Genomic DNA, 13968 nt, shown 5'->3' on the forward strand with positions numbered 1-13968 from the left:
GAAGTCCAAATAATAGTTTCGCAGTTTTTATATACATGAGATGGAAATTAGCTGTCATTTAAAGACATATGAATTATTTATGTTATTTGATTTCGTAGATTGTATACATAACTTTATGAGTAAATTTTAGGAGCAGATGATCATTTTAGGTAAGATCACCAAGGAAGTTTTGCTAATACATAATTCTGAATATACATTTTATTTTTTATTATGACTTATTTGCATATAAGATCTATGTTCAACCAAAAAGCATATATTTTAAATGGCTTGATACTATGATATATTACTATAGAGAACAGAAAGTTATTTACAATAAACTTTTACTAAAATTAGAAATAATATGTGCCCATAAATATGACAGAAAAATAGCTAAATCAACAGATGCTATATTTGTAGGTAACCATGTCAGCCACTTGGCAAAACTTAACACTTGCATTTTACCTCTTATCAGCGTTATTTACTTTTTCAGAATTTTCTGCCAATTTCCGAAAGAAGGGAAGATAACATCAGATTTGGAGACACTGAAAGCTCATGATGATTTGAGCATCATTTATTTGGCTTTTGCCCTAGATCACTGACAACTAGGAAAATATTCTAAAATCAGTGACAGTTTATATAATCAGCCTTTGGATGTCTTGAATCAAGGTCCTATTTAATTATTTTGAAAATAAGTAAAAAATTTTGCTTAAGACAGTTCTCTAGTTAAGTTGGAAAGCATTTAGTTGCCCCCTTATTTCTTACAGCATAAATATACTTGAGGTTATGTGTGCACACCCACGACTTTTAACACACACACACGACTTTTAACATACCATTTTCTCGCAATTTAATTTCAGTTTTAAACAATCTTGATGTCATCTCAAGTTGTGTAATAGATTTATTTGGAATTAACATGAAAGCAGGTTTTTCTAGATGTAGGAAGATTTCCTAGAATTTATAGAATATTTAAAACAAACAATGATGAGGAAAAAAATACATAAATTTAGAATCCCAGAGGATGATTCTGACTTTAAAATTATAGGGAAAATTTCCCTGCAGTTTTATTACTAAAAATGTGAAGATGGTTTAAAATATAATCATTCCAATAACAAAATACCTCTTTGTAAATGGCATTATTTTAACATGTAAAAAGTAGCTTTTATGAACCTGAGTATACATAATTCTCTTTGTGAATTTAGTAAGATATTCATCTTCTTGTGACTTCAGATTAATCAATATTTTTGTATTCAAGTTAGAAAAGAATGTATTTTAATACATCCCTGAAGCATCAAGGTTCTGAGTTTAGTGCTCACAGTTGAATCAATCATTCTTAAATGTGAAAGGCTAGTATAAGTAATCATAATTGTTACTATCTAATTCTACTTTAAAATATTCTTGGCGTAAATGCTTTTTCAGGAAAATGCAATATATTCTTATTTGATAATTTTTGAGATGTATTTTAACACTTCATTATCTTGAAGTTGCAAACTCCATCTGATTGAGAATATCTTTGCATCATTATACATGACATCTTTAGGGTGTGTGACAAATAAATATTAAAAATATTTGATGAAATAACCCTGTTTTCAAGGACTTTAAATTGTTGGCAACAAATAAATTATTGCCACAAGTAAAACATCCCACTGTATTAAAGATTGATTCCTGAGTCACTAAAGTAGGTCCTATTTTTTTTTGTAAATAATCACTTTTGTATAGTTTTGTACACTGGTCACTTAGTAGCAGCTAATTGCATATTAGAATCTCTGACAAAAAGGGTCAGGTGGATTCCTTTGATTCAAACTGAATGAATATTCTTTCTCCATTAAAAATATTTCTGGAATAAAGAGGTCACCTACTTTTTTACTTCCAGAGTTCATGGCAATTGCCAGAGTGATGCAGAGTTAATGTAGAACCATTTACAAATTCAGTACCTTACTTACCGTTTTTATTTGCTTGATAACATCTTTTGTTATCTGTGCTTTTCAAAAATGTTCTTTATTTAAATGAGTGAAATATACTCATCCACTAAAATACTTGAGCCTGTTTAATAGCTGTTGTCATATACATAAATATCGATACTGTACAAAAAGGGTGCACACATCCTAATCATATGCAGCCATCTTCACTGCATATGGACAGTTCTTACTTAGGTAGATTCTATTGAGATATAAAGTTTTCTTACTAAGCTTATGAAGAGACAAGATGATAGACGTTTGCGTTCCACAATCAGCCATCTAGGTAGTTAGCCAGCAGATATTTTCTTATGATATCTGTGCTAATTCTAATTAAATTAAAATGCTGTGGATTTAAAAACAAAACAAAACAAACAAACGTATGTTCATTTTATTATGAAATAATCTTAAATAAGGGTGCCTAGATGGCTCAGTTGGTTAAGTTTCTGACTCTTGATCTCAGTTCAGGGGTTCAGGTTGGATCTCGGGGCCGTGAAATGGAGCCCTGTGTGGGGCGCCCCACCCAGCACCCAGTGTGCTTAAGACTCTCTCCCTTTCTTGGTCCCTTTCCCCCACAACGCTCTCTCTCTCAAAAAAAAAAAAATCTTTAAAATAAAGTAGTCTTAAGTAATACTACTATTTTATTAACATATTGATTTTAGACTTTAATAGAATTTTAATACCTTCAGAAAAGCTGTATTTATCAATGTCTTCAGGGAATTGCTCTAATTGAATTTAGTTACTGAAGAGGAAAGGAAAGCACAGAAATAGGTTTTAACAATTACCTCTCTTCATTAGTACGTTTTATGAGTCTTAGCATTTAAATTAATAGAACAATAATTAAAAACAGATCTTTGAAAAAATTAGATTTAATTAAGAACACTCCCACTTCTCTGATTATTACTTACTCTTGCTTTGATTTAATAATAAAATAATTGTTATACCTCCATTTGAATGTAGCTTTATAACTTTTAAAGAATTCTATTTGTGCCCTGTGAACTAAGGATCATAAAGCCAAAACCATATAATGATTAAGTTGTGAAGAGAAAAGAAAGCTTAGTATTTCTGATTCATGCATGTCTAGACCAAAGAAACATTCTTTATGAATAATAAAATGATAAAAATTTTTAATAGAACAAAGCATGTTAAAACCCAAAATAAGTAAGACATAATGGAAATGCTATAACCCTGTTTTATTCACTTCTCTCCAGGAGTCCCTCCAGTAAAGTCAAATCATTCAAGTCACTGGATGGCAGAATGGGCAGAGAACCAAAGTATATGAGGACATGATGGTGGTGTCCTCACCAAATAATTAAGGCCGCTACTACCTTGGATAAGCCACTTAAACCTTATGGGACTTTGTTTCCTCATCTGTAAATTTAGGTAGTTGTAGGTGGCTTAGCTGAACACTAGTGTCCCTTTAAGAATAAAATTGTGTCTAGGCTGCCTTGTTGCAACATGATAAGCATATAAAGGGCCAATAACAATGACTGACTTCATGATGCATAAGTCAATAACTAAATGCCATTTTTTGTTTATGATATTTTGTATTTTACTGAAGCCCAGAAAACAACGAAAAGTTCTATTTCTAAATTTACTTAATTTGATGTAAAGTGAACTTTATAACTGTAGTTCTTTTTTTACTTACTGTAATTTTTTAAACTCTCAAATTACAGGATAATACTCAAAATAATTACTTTTTTAACCAGGCATTTAACAAATACTTATGAGCAGCAACCATGTGCTAGGTACTGATGTTACAGTGCTAACTCAAGACAGATGCCATTCCTGATCACAAGGAACTTAGAAAGAGTAATGTAAGGTAGAATATAGCTCATTTCACTATGATTCATTTTATGATCATATGATCAGTAGTTTTAATAGTGTAGTAGTATGTAAATATAAGTTGTTTGTTCTAATCATTCCTATTTCACATATCACAAACCTCTATTCTAAGAAATAGCTGTCTTTAAAAAATATAATATATTCATAGCTATAACAGGATTTGGAGTGGAAAAGACATTAGAATTTTCTATTCTGTATTCTTGCTTTCCACTGAATTATTACAATTAAGTGTAACTCAATTTGAAGATTTTAAGTGGTTAAAAAGAATTATGAAGATCTATCCTTCATAGAAATCTTTAGGTAAGTAAATGTAAGTTTCTATAGCATTTGGAGAGGTAAAAAAAGGTCATTCTTAACAAGAGGGTTAAAAATAGAAATAAAATAATAATAAATAAAAGAATAAAAATTTAGATGTATGAACCTCTCATGAGTTATTGTCATCTGATTACAGAATACTGACTGAGCTCGGCACTGCTATAGACAAAAGTCTTTACCTTTAAGAAACAGATATGTGTTATTATCCGTTTAAATAATAGTTTCATAGCACTTACCGCTTGCTAGTTCTGAGTAATTAAAATTCCCAAACTATTACAAACCCTTGTTCTCTGTAATGTCACAACTGTAACACAAGTACTGAGCGATATTAATGTAGAATTAGCAAGTTTATGAGAGGTTAGTATTATCTCCACTTCACAGGTCAGAACAAAAATGCAAAACCGAGGCACAGAGTGGTTAAATATCTTGACTAAAATCACCTCGCTAGACAGAAACAGTAGTTAAACCCAGACGGGCTGAATCCACAGTCCATGCTTTGAACTACTGGACTCCGGCGTCTTCTCTGCCATGGATGCCTGTGTTCACTGCTGTTGAGATTGTGGTCTTCTTTCATTTCATGGTTTCATATGTAATGACTCTGTGAATTAGAGGAAGTTATTTAATCTCTCTAAGCCTCAATCTTTTTATTTTTCAACGGGATAAAAAAAAGTAGTCCCCACCTCACAAGACTGGTGAGATTATAGATGAGTTAGTGCAGGTAAAGCCGTCATGTAAGCACCGAGCAAGTTCTCCGTAAGTGTTAGCTGTCCTTGGTATTGGCATTGTCATGGTTGTCATTGCCCTCGTTATGGATTATTGGGATAATCAGTCTATCATGTGAGTGTTTTATATTGTAAGGATGAGAAGAGGAGGGAGAGTTGAAAGTTTTACAGAAGTCAAGTCTCAATCGAATCTAGAAAGAGTAATAGAAATTAGTAGGGATAGAAACAAAAACACACAAGTTCTACAAGATGTCCATAAGCCTTTTCGTTGTGCAGTAGTAGAAAGTTTGTACGAGAATCTCTAGGACTCTACGTGTCTCTCCTCCTCCCCCGCCCCCACTCTCCCCCTCGCCCTCCCCCACCATCACCAAACTTGTCACCTGACTTCTCCCTCTCAGAACTTCCCTTTCCAGTTTCCTTACTTTGCTCAAACATACCAGGCACACATCTGCCATAGGGCCTATGCACTTGCTGTTTCATTTTCCTGAGATAGGTTTTCCATGAGAGATACAGGTGGCTAACCCCCTTCTCACCGTATGTCACCTATTCAGTGAGCCCTTCCCTGATCACCCTGCTGAAGATGGCACTCTGCATCTGCCCCCAAACTGTACCCTCACACACATTTCTGATCCTCCTGGCTCTGGTATACTTTTTGTTGTTGCTAGTATTTGCCATCTTTGATTATACTATATAATTTAAGTAAGAAATAAATCTGGGATAAGCCCTCAAGATGTTGAGGGTTTTTTGTTGTTGCTGTGTATTATTTTTCTCCTACAGATAAAATCAATTGCTTAAAGGCAGAAATCTTTTTTTCCCCCCACAGACGTAGGCCAAGCACTTAGAACAATCTGGCTTCTGTACATATTCAACAAATATTTATTGAATGAATAAATGGGTGAGAACTTTTATGACAAGGAGTTTCATGAATTGACCTAAAACTCTGCTCTCATTCCGCTGAATATGAGAGAAGAAACAATTGTCCCATCAGTCCTTGGGCACTCTTGTGGTCCAGTAATGTGAACATTAGCTTGTCACTTCCTCTGCTCTACAGGACGGAAAAAAACAAAACAAAGCAAAACCACCAGCACAGGCCTCTGGTGGGGTTCAACTTTACCTTGACATGTTTAAGATAATGTCTGAAGAGCTCTAAAAGTGTCAGAAAAAAAGCATCAGTTTTCCATAATGGTATTTTTTTATTAATTATTTTTATTAACATATAATGTATTATTTGCCCCAGGGGTACAGGTCTGTGAATCATCAGGCTTACACACTTCACAGCACTCACCATAGCACATACCCTCCCCAATGTCCATCACCCACCACCCTCTCCATAACCCCCTCCTCCCAGCAACCCTCAGTTTGTTTTGTGAGATTAAGAGTCTCTTATGGTTGTCTCCCTCCCCATAATGGTATTTTTAAATTTTGAGCTCAGATGCCTACTGGGCCTCCAGCAGCTTCTCCTGCTATCTATATGCCTGTGTTCTGTGTGCTTTAGGAACTGGCTTTCCTTCCCAGCAACCACCTCCCATCGATTTCAGGCATGTGCCGTGCCCTTCTCCAGTCTTCTACACACTAGAGTGCCCCCTCCTCATCATAGGATAACAAAGTAAACAAGAATATCAGAGAGATTCCTTTAATATGAGATATTATCCCTTAGTGCTTTCCAAGGCCTATCCCCATATTTCATAGTTTCTTCCCTTCTTGAGGAAGGGTGCAGCCCCAAGGACATATATCAGACCCAATTTCCTCCCTTCTCTCTGCTGAGAGCACATGACAGAAACAGGTCAGGAGCTAGACATATCTACATTCTTATCCCAGGTCTACTTCTTACTGGGTGGGCTTGTCCTGAGCCTGTTTCCTCATCTTTGAAATAAAGATGACACCTGAAAGGATTGTCATGAAGGTTAATAAGTCAGTACTTCCCTCAGTACCTGACCTCGAGATATCCTTCCATATATCCTTTTTTCCAATAACTCAAGGAAAGTGGTAAGCAAGAGATGTTTCTCTCCTCTGTGTCAATACCTTTTTCATCAGTTGTGAGATGAAAGTGAGACGTCGTGGTAACAGAAAGCCTGAGGACGCACAACTGAAGCCCTGAATTAGAAAGGCAACACAGGGTGGACCCAGTTTGGGCAATAGCGAAAGATAACGGGGAGAGAGGAGCAGCCCCAGAAGTCTGTACACCCTGTTGGATTTCATACTTTGACGTGTATTTCTAGTGGGGACAGCAGGGCTTGGCATATATGAGACACCCTGATTATCTGGCATTAGTAGGAAATGACAGACGGTTGTCTCTTTGTTGTTGGAAGGAAGTGAAATCAGGAAAGAAAAATAAGCATAAATTGTAAAGAATCAACTATTGAGAGAAAAATATAAATTATCAAGATTAAAATGCATGTTACTTTTGATGGTTTCTCTGGGATTTTTTAGTAATAAGTTTTAGTTTCTTGACCATAATATTTTATATTTATTTCAAATATATAGTAGGTGAGACACATTTTAAGTCAAATAGTATATATGAGCTGCTGCTTAGGGAGGTAAGCTCTCTATAGAAGCGTTTCTTTGGGAAAATGCATTTCAAGTTCCAAATGTTCTATATATATATCTATGTCTGGGACATGGAGTAAATTGAGAACTTGATTCTTTGATTGGTGATGTGTAATCAGCTTTTTAAAATGCTACATGGTTTCAAAAGCATGCTTATAATAACTTTGGATATAGTTTTAATTCTTGATTTAAAATGATTACGTGAAGCATATTTCATTGTGGTATTTTTCTTCTCATATTTTGTGGGAGAAGAATAACAAACAACAAATTCTTGCAGCACCCTGTTTCAACTCGTAAACGCAGAGGGCACGTCCCCCTTTGTAGTCTTCCAGTACCCAAACCATTGCTGTCATCACATCTGTCCTCGCTCCATTTCTCCCCTGGACTTGTTTATTCATTAGGAGAGGCCAAGTTGCTCAGTGGGGGTCCATACTAAATCATTCCTGCAGACAGACCTTTTTAAACTAAGGGAATCCCTGCTTCTTGGGTCTCCTGTGGGGCAACTTATGTCTCCCACCAGTTCCAGTTCAGATTTTTATTTATTATTTTTTGTTTTTATTTTTAAAAGCACTGACTGACAAAACCATCTAAATAAGATAGTTGTCATTTTTCATGTCTATTGTTTTTATCATTGTATGAAACTACTGTAGCTGTATTCATCATATATTTTGTATTTCTTTAACATTTCATTCCACAGGCACTCCAGAAAGTCTGAAAGATCTAGCATCCAAAAACAGACTAGGAAAGGCACTGCCTCTGATGCAGAAAGGTAGGCTTGGTGTTGTGCTGTGTGGCCATCTTCTCTTTCAACTGATAAATTCAGGGTTCCTTAAACTCTCATTTTACATGATCAGTTTTTAAACATAGCCTGTGATGTTTAAAGACATTCATGTAAATAGATCTCCCATATGGGAATAGCCTCAAAAAACAAGAGGAGGGTAATCTGAAGGTGGCCCTTAAATCTTAGGGTTTAAGAAAAATCTCAGATATGTCTCTTAGTCATCATGCTGATTACTAAAGAGGACCATATCGGTGCTCATTACTGTTTACATATTAGGACATTAATATTTTGTTTCTGAGATTTTCTGAGATTCTTAAATGTTAATGAATATAATACTTGGAATATGCAAATATTTTGAGTGTCTGTTATTTATCTGAATGATGTCATCTTTTAAATCTCTTTTCTGCAAGTACATCTAAGATTCTACTTGTATATGAAAGATATTTGTTGAGTTAATATAAAAATTAAAGGAATTACTGACCTTTCTTTGTAATTCATCCAACTTTATAATTTTTTTTTACTTTTTTTTTGGTGTAAGATACTAATACATTATTTTACATAATTGTAAAAAAACACCTAATGTCCCATTAACACATTATTCATTCATCCAAAAAAGCACTGAGAACATGCAGGTGGACACAGATGTAAATGAAAGAATGGACTGAAGTCTTACAGCTATTACTATAAAGGTATGCACAAGATATAGTGAAAACACAGGAAAAAGAGTATAGTGCAGAAAGGAGATATCTCATAAAAGGTGTAACCTGAGCGAAATCCAGATATATGAAAATAGATGTGAAGAAAATATTCCATGAGAAAGAAAAAAAAAATGAGAAAACACCGAGGCTTAAACTTTACTCTTGGTTTGGGGGATCCATATTTTGAGAGGGCGAGTTCTTCCAGGAGATGGGAGAGAGCATTGAAAATAAAGCTGGAGAAATCCATTAGATGTTATGCCACACGTGACCTTGTGGACTGTTTAACAGAATTTCAGCTTCTGCTTTATACCTCCATGAGCCATTGATGGGCTTGAGACGCTAGTGACTGGCTTTGAGTTCCAAAATTAAAGATCACTGTAACAACATTTTGTAGGGTGGATTGGAAGCTCCAAGGGCAGATACAAGTCACCACTAGGCTGTCGCAGTAGGCTTAATTGAAATAAACTCTGAACAATTCAGTTAGTCATTTAAAAGATATGTGCGAAGCGATGTGCTAAGTTCAAGGAATAAAACAGGGAACAGCAAAAGAGGGAATCTTCCCAGGAGATACTACTTCTGAGTTGAGATCAGAAAAACGAGTAGCTATTAGTTACGTGAAAGAGTGTGGATAAAGAGAGGATGGAACTTACTCTTAGCTAGTATCTATGGAGATATTGACAGTTTAGGGACTCTAATTTACAATAGAACAAGGATTTAGAGAATTCAGAGAGTGTTCAATAGAAATTCAGTTTTACAAAGGAGCTATGCTTTGAGAAAGGGAATGAAGAACAAAGTTCTAGCACTTTAGATAGATGATTGATAGATAGATAGCCTGTAATGAAACAGTATTATGTTTCCATTTACATATTCTTTAATGCCAACTCAGTTAACTGCAGTTTCTTTACTAGAATTATAAATGACTTAAGTTGCTTAGACAAGTTTTTAATCTTCAACCATACACTGCCCGTCTGCCTCAGAGACAGACAGAATTTCAATTACTTCGCCGTGATTGAAATTTTTCCTCCAAGTCTTACTCTTTTTGTTCCATTCAAGCTTTAATTCATTTAACAGTTACTAGTTGAGTGACTACCGTGTGCAGTTTTATTTAGGATAAATCAATGAGCAAGTCTTTTTGACAATTGGATACTGTTTTATAAAATGCTAGATGATTCTAGAATCAACTAATGGTGCTTAACTACAAATGAGTAATATTTGGGCATTTCCTCTACAACACTGAAACTATCTGTAGATAAACACAAATCCTCCATCCCTGCAAAAAGTGTAGCAAGAATTTGATTGCTTCCCAGTCTCAGGTGTTTGCTGCTTAAGGACCATACTCATATTACTCTCTCTTTCTTTACTTTGCTAACAGGTTTTAATATAGACAATGCAAACCTTTTAAGTGTGTAGATTTGTTTGATTATAATTAAAGCTCTCCATTGATTTGTGTAAATGATATGCCTGGTTTTTAAGTGAGTTGTTGAATAACTAGTTACAAAAGAATTGGCCTGGGGGCACCTGGGTGGCTCAGTGGGTTAAGCCGCTGCCTTCGGCTCGGGTCATGATCTCAGGGTCCTGGGATCGAGTCCTGCATCGGGCTCTCTGCTCAGCAGGAGCCTGCTTCCTTTCCGCTCTCTCTGCCTGCCTCTCTGCCTACTTGTGATCTCTGTCAAATAAATAAATAAAATCTTTAAAAAAAAAAAAGAATTGGCCTGGATTTTCTAGGTTTGTGCCACTCTTAATACTTTAGAAGATACCATGAGTTGATATCTAACTACAGGTGAATTGAGGTTACAGTGTGAATGCTTTGGACACTGATTCAAGGTCTTTGGGAAGTTAACAACATACTCAAAGGGTTCATATCACATAGTCACCCCTTGGCTTCTGGCAAAATTTACTATTTAACAGTCATCATTTTGAAGGCCCTTTGTTGGCCTTAACAAATTTGGCCTCATGGGGAATAGTGTTGTAAGAAAGTATTTTGACAAATATGGTGACTAGTTATAGGCAGAAAATAAGCAGAACTCATATCTGACTTTTGTGCCTAGCATTTAAAGCAGTGCTTTACATTGTCTCAGGAAGCTCTGTAGTAAAAGTCTGACTCTTCACTCTCATATGAATTCAGCTATATGACCTGCTTGGTAGCAGGTCATTTCCCCTTTCTACTCTAGTGACTTTTCTTGTTGTGGAACCTGTACTCTGCAACCTATCCAGGGGATGTTTTGTCAGGACTAGTATTTGGGATTAAGCAGTTCTAAGAAGGAAAGCTTCCCAACATATATGCATTTTATGTTGTGCTGGTGCTATTGGAAGGGGAATGTGTAGGCCCTTAATGGCCATTACAGAAGGAACCATTTTGAACAGTTAACCTTAAATACCATGTGCATGTCCATCCTTTAACAAGCCATAAAAAAAGAATTACATTTTTAAGCTGCATTAGGAGACACTTAACTATTGCAACAATAGGAATGCCTGAATTAACAACTTCAGATTTTGGTGAGAAATGTGTTTTACTTAAGTTCAAGTCAAAACACTAGTCTTGGGTGAAGAGAGTAGGCATAGACTGGACTTGGTGAATACTTAGATACACATTTGGAGATGGTGAACTAGCTTCAGATATACTTGGGTTTTCATTAGAATTTTGCTCTAGAAGTCTTATATTTTGTTTTAAAAAATGTGGGCTATTTACAGGTCTATAAAATGGAATAGGTATTCATTAAATGCCATTTCCCATATCTTTTATTCCTACAGACTCTCAGGAGACAAATCTGTTAAATCTTGTCAGACAGTTTGACATTTGAATATATATTTAGATTTTGTTTACAAGATAAACAATATATCCAAGGATTTGCCATTTTTCATCTTGTGATATGGAAAGAGAGCCTATCTCTACAAGCAGCACAGGAAGCAAGTGTTGGCACTCAGTAGATCTGTGTGGGTCCTTTTACCACACGTTAGCTCTTTGTCTTTGTACAAGTCACTCTATGATCCTCAGTTTTTCTGTCTATAAAATAGGAATAATTATATTTCTCAGAGTTGTTATAAGAATATCAAGAAAGAACATACATGTATGTGTGCACATACACACAGACATTCAGTGCCTGGCTCCATACTGATGCTCTGTAGAGAATAGTTGTGACTGTCATTTTATCTATCCCCCATGCACTCCCTGTTCCATTGTCTAATATGGTGGCTCCTCATCTCTTCCATTCTTGCAACCTTAACTTTCTTAACTCATCCCATTCCACTGAAACATCAAGGCTCAAAAGCCTGGATTCCCAACATTTCACTCCTGTACCTCAGAATTTCTTGGCTGATTCGCCTTTCCTCTAGTCTGAAATGAACTGTACTTGGTTCCATTATCTCTCACCTCCAAAACCTTGCTCTTCTCAATGTTCTGCATTTTCACTCTCCTCAGTTTTCCTTCCTGGAATTCCGACGTACTGCCACCCTCCTCTCTCTTCCTCAGACAGAGTGGTTTCTGATGCCGCACCTTCGGTCTGTGCTTTTGTATTTGTTACAGTTCAGCTGGCAGCAGGGACTGTTGTCATTGTGGGACTTTTAGTTCATGTCAAAGAAAGAAACAGATCTGGTGCTAAATGATGCACCTTAAGCACTGTGCAAGGTGTCCTCAGACACTGCCCACCTACCTGTGACTTTGGAGATGGAAACACTAAGTCACGGAGTCTCAGTCTGTATAATACTCACCTGTTATAGAAATAATAATAGGGGAGTATTGGCTTTCTCACCTAGAAAGCCATTTATTTGTCTCCAGAATTGCTTTTTATATCTTTACCATTCAGTTTGGTGCCATATAAGGTCTGCCTAATTTATTTATATTTCAAGTCACATTTAAATAGTCCTTTTAGTTCTTATGAAGAAATGAAGTAAGATTTTAGTGAAATTGAAATGCAATTTCTCAGTACCAGGATGGAAACCGTATTCACTTTTTAGACCAACTTAGAAAGTGTATTTCAAACAAGGATGGCTTGAAGTTTATTTTCATGGTAATAGCTTGTGAAGAGTAATAGATAAAAACTCTTTCTTTACAAAGGAAATGACTTGATCATGCAGTGCTTTCCATATAAATTAATTCTGTAGGGTTGAGTTATGTGAAAAGTCAATTGAGAATGAATGAACAGTCTTAATATGAATTGTTAGTTCTTTTTTCTTTTAATTTAGAAATTGAGACAACAGTCCAGATTTCAGGATTTGCATTAGGGCCTAATAAAGCATTAATCCATAGGTCAAGAAGATAAAAATGCAGCTTTATTACAGTTCTTTATTACAGTTCTAAGTTGTATATTTTTCCCATTTTATTGTGCTGAAATAGAGGAGATACCCTGAATTTAAATAATTTTAGCTGTGAAAATCATTTTATTTAAAAGAAAAATTGTCAATATAAATACAAGTTAAATAAAATACTCAATAATTAAAGTACTTCTGGTGACCAATATGTTATTTTTTACTCTCACACTTCAAATCACTTGATAAGTGGATTTATAGCATTGTTTCAAAAAGGATGAGGTATTATCCCTTTGCTTCTATCACTGTAAAAAATAATCCATATTGGGTATTTTAAACATCCATCTTATTTAAAATACATACTGGAAATGATTTTTTTAAAGGCAAAAACATGTACCTGTTTTAAACAAGATACTTACCAGTTTTTAATTCCTAATCCTTGGTTCATAAATTGGCTTCATAAAAATTTTGAACCCTATATTAAGGTACCTGTTAATATATGGACAAATATATTTTCAGACTTTTTTTAATCTTAGAAGATATGTTATTATCCATACATCAGCCATTTGTATTTAGTCAGTTCAATAATGAAACATATTCCATCTTATTGCATCGTTTTAATTTGTTGGTCTGCTTAAATTAACCTCAGAAGACATCTTCCTTTTGCAGCCTACTTGGAATAAACTTCCTATTGCAGATTAAAATTATGAGCATTGTAAAAGTATACACAGAGTCCTACAGTGCACTATTTCTTCTTGAAGGCAAGTGCTTGAAGTATCACTGTATTCGTTATTCTAATCATATTTATTCATTCACTCAAGGTATCTGTATTGAGTTCTTGCTCTCTGTGTGGCTGTATTCTAGGCACTAGAGATGCAGCTCAG

At 35.2% G+C, this 13968-nt stretch overlaps 1 protein-coding gene across 50 annotated transcripts in view; it reads left to right on the top strand.

Annotated features, from left to right (window-relative positions):
* The window catches only part of RIMS1 (regulating synaptic membrane exocytosis 1), a 498418-nt gene that overhangs the window by 369445 nt on the left and 115005 nt on the right, over window positions 1-13968 (top strand). For 31 of the 50 annotated variants that reach the window (XM_044254066.1, XM_044254261.1, XM_044254144.1 and 28 more), the window contains one exon: window positions 8058-8129. The exons of the other annotated variants lie outside the window; for them this stretch is intronic. In XM_044254066.1, coding sequence (XP_044110001.1) covers window positions 8058-8129 — 72 coding nt within the window. The remainder of the gene's footprint in view (window positions 1-8057; window positions 8130-13968) is intronic. 50 annotated transcript variants of the gene reach the window in all.

Source organism: Neovison vison, chromosome 1 (genome assembly GCF_020171115.1).
Source record: "Neovison vison isolate M4711 chromosome 1, ASM_NN_V1, whole genome shotgun sequence".
In the NCBI taxonomy this organism is placed as follows: domain Eukaryota; kingdom Metazoa; phylum Chordata; class Mammalia; order Carnivora; family Mustelidae; genus Neogale; species Neogale vison.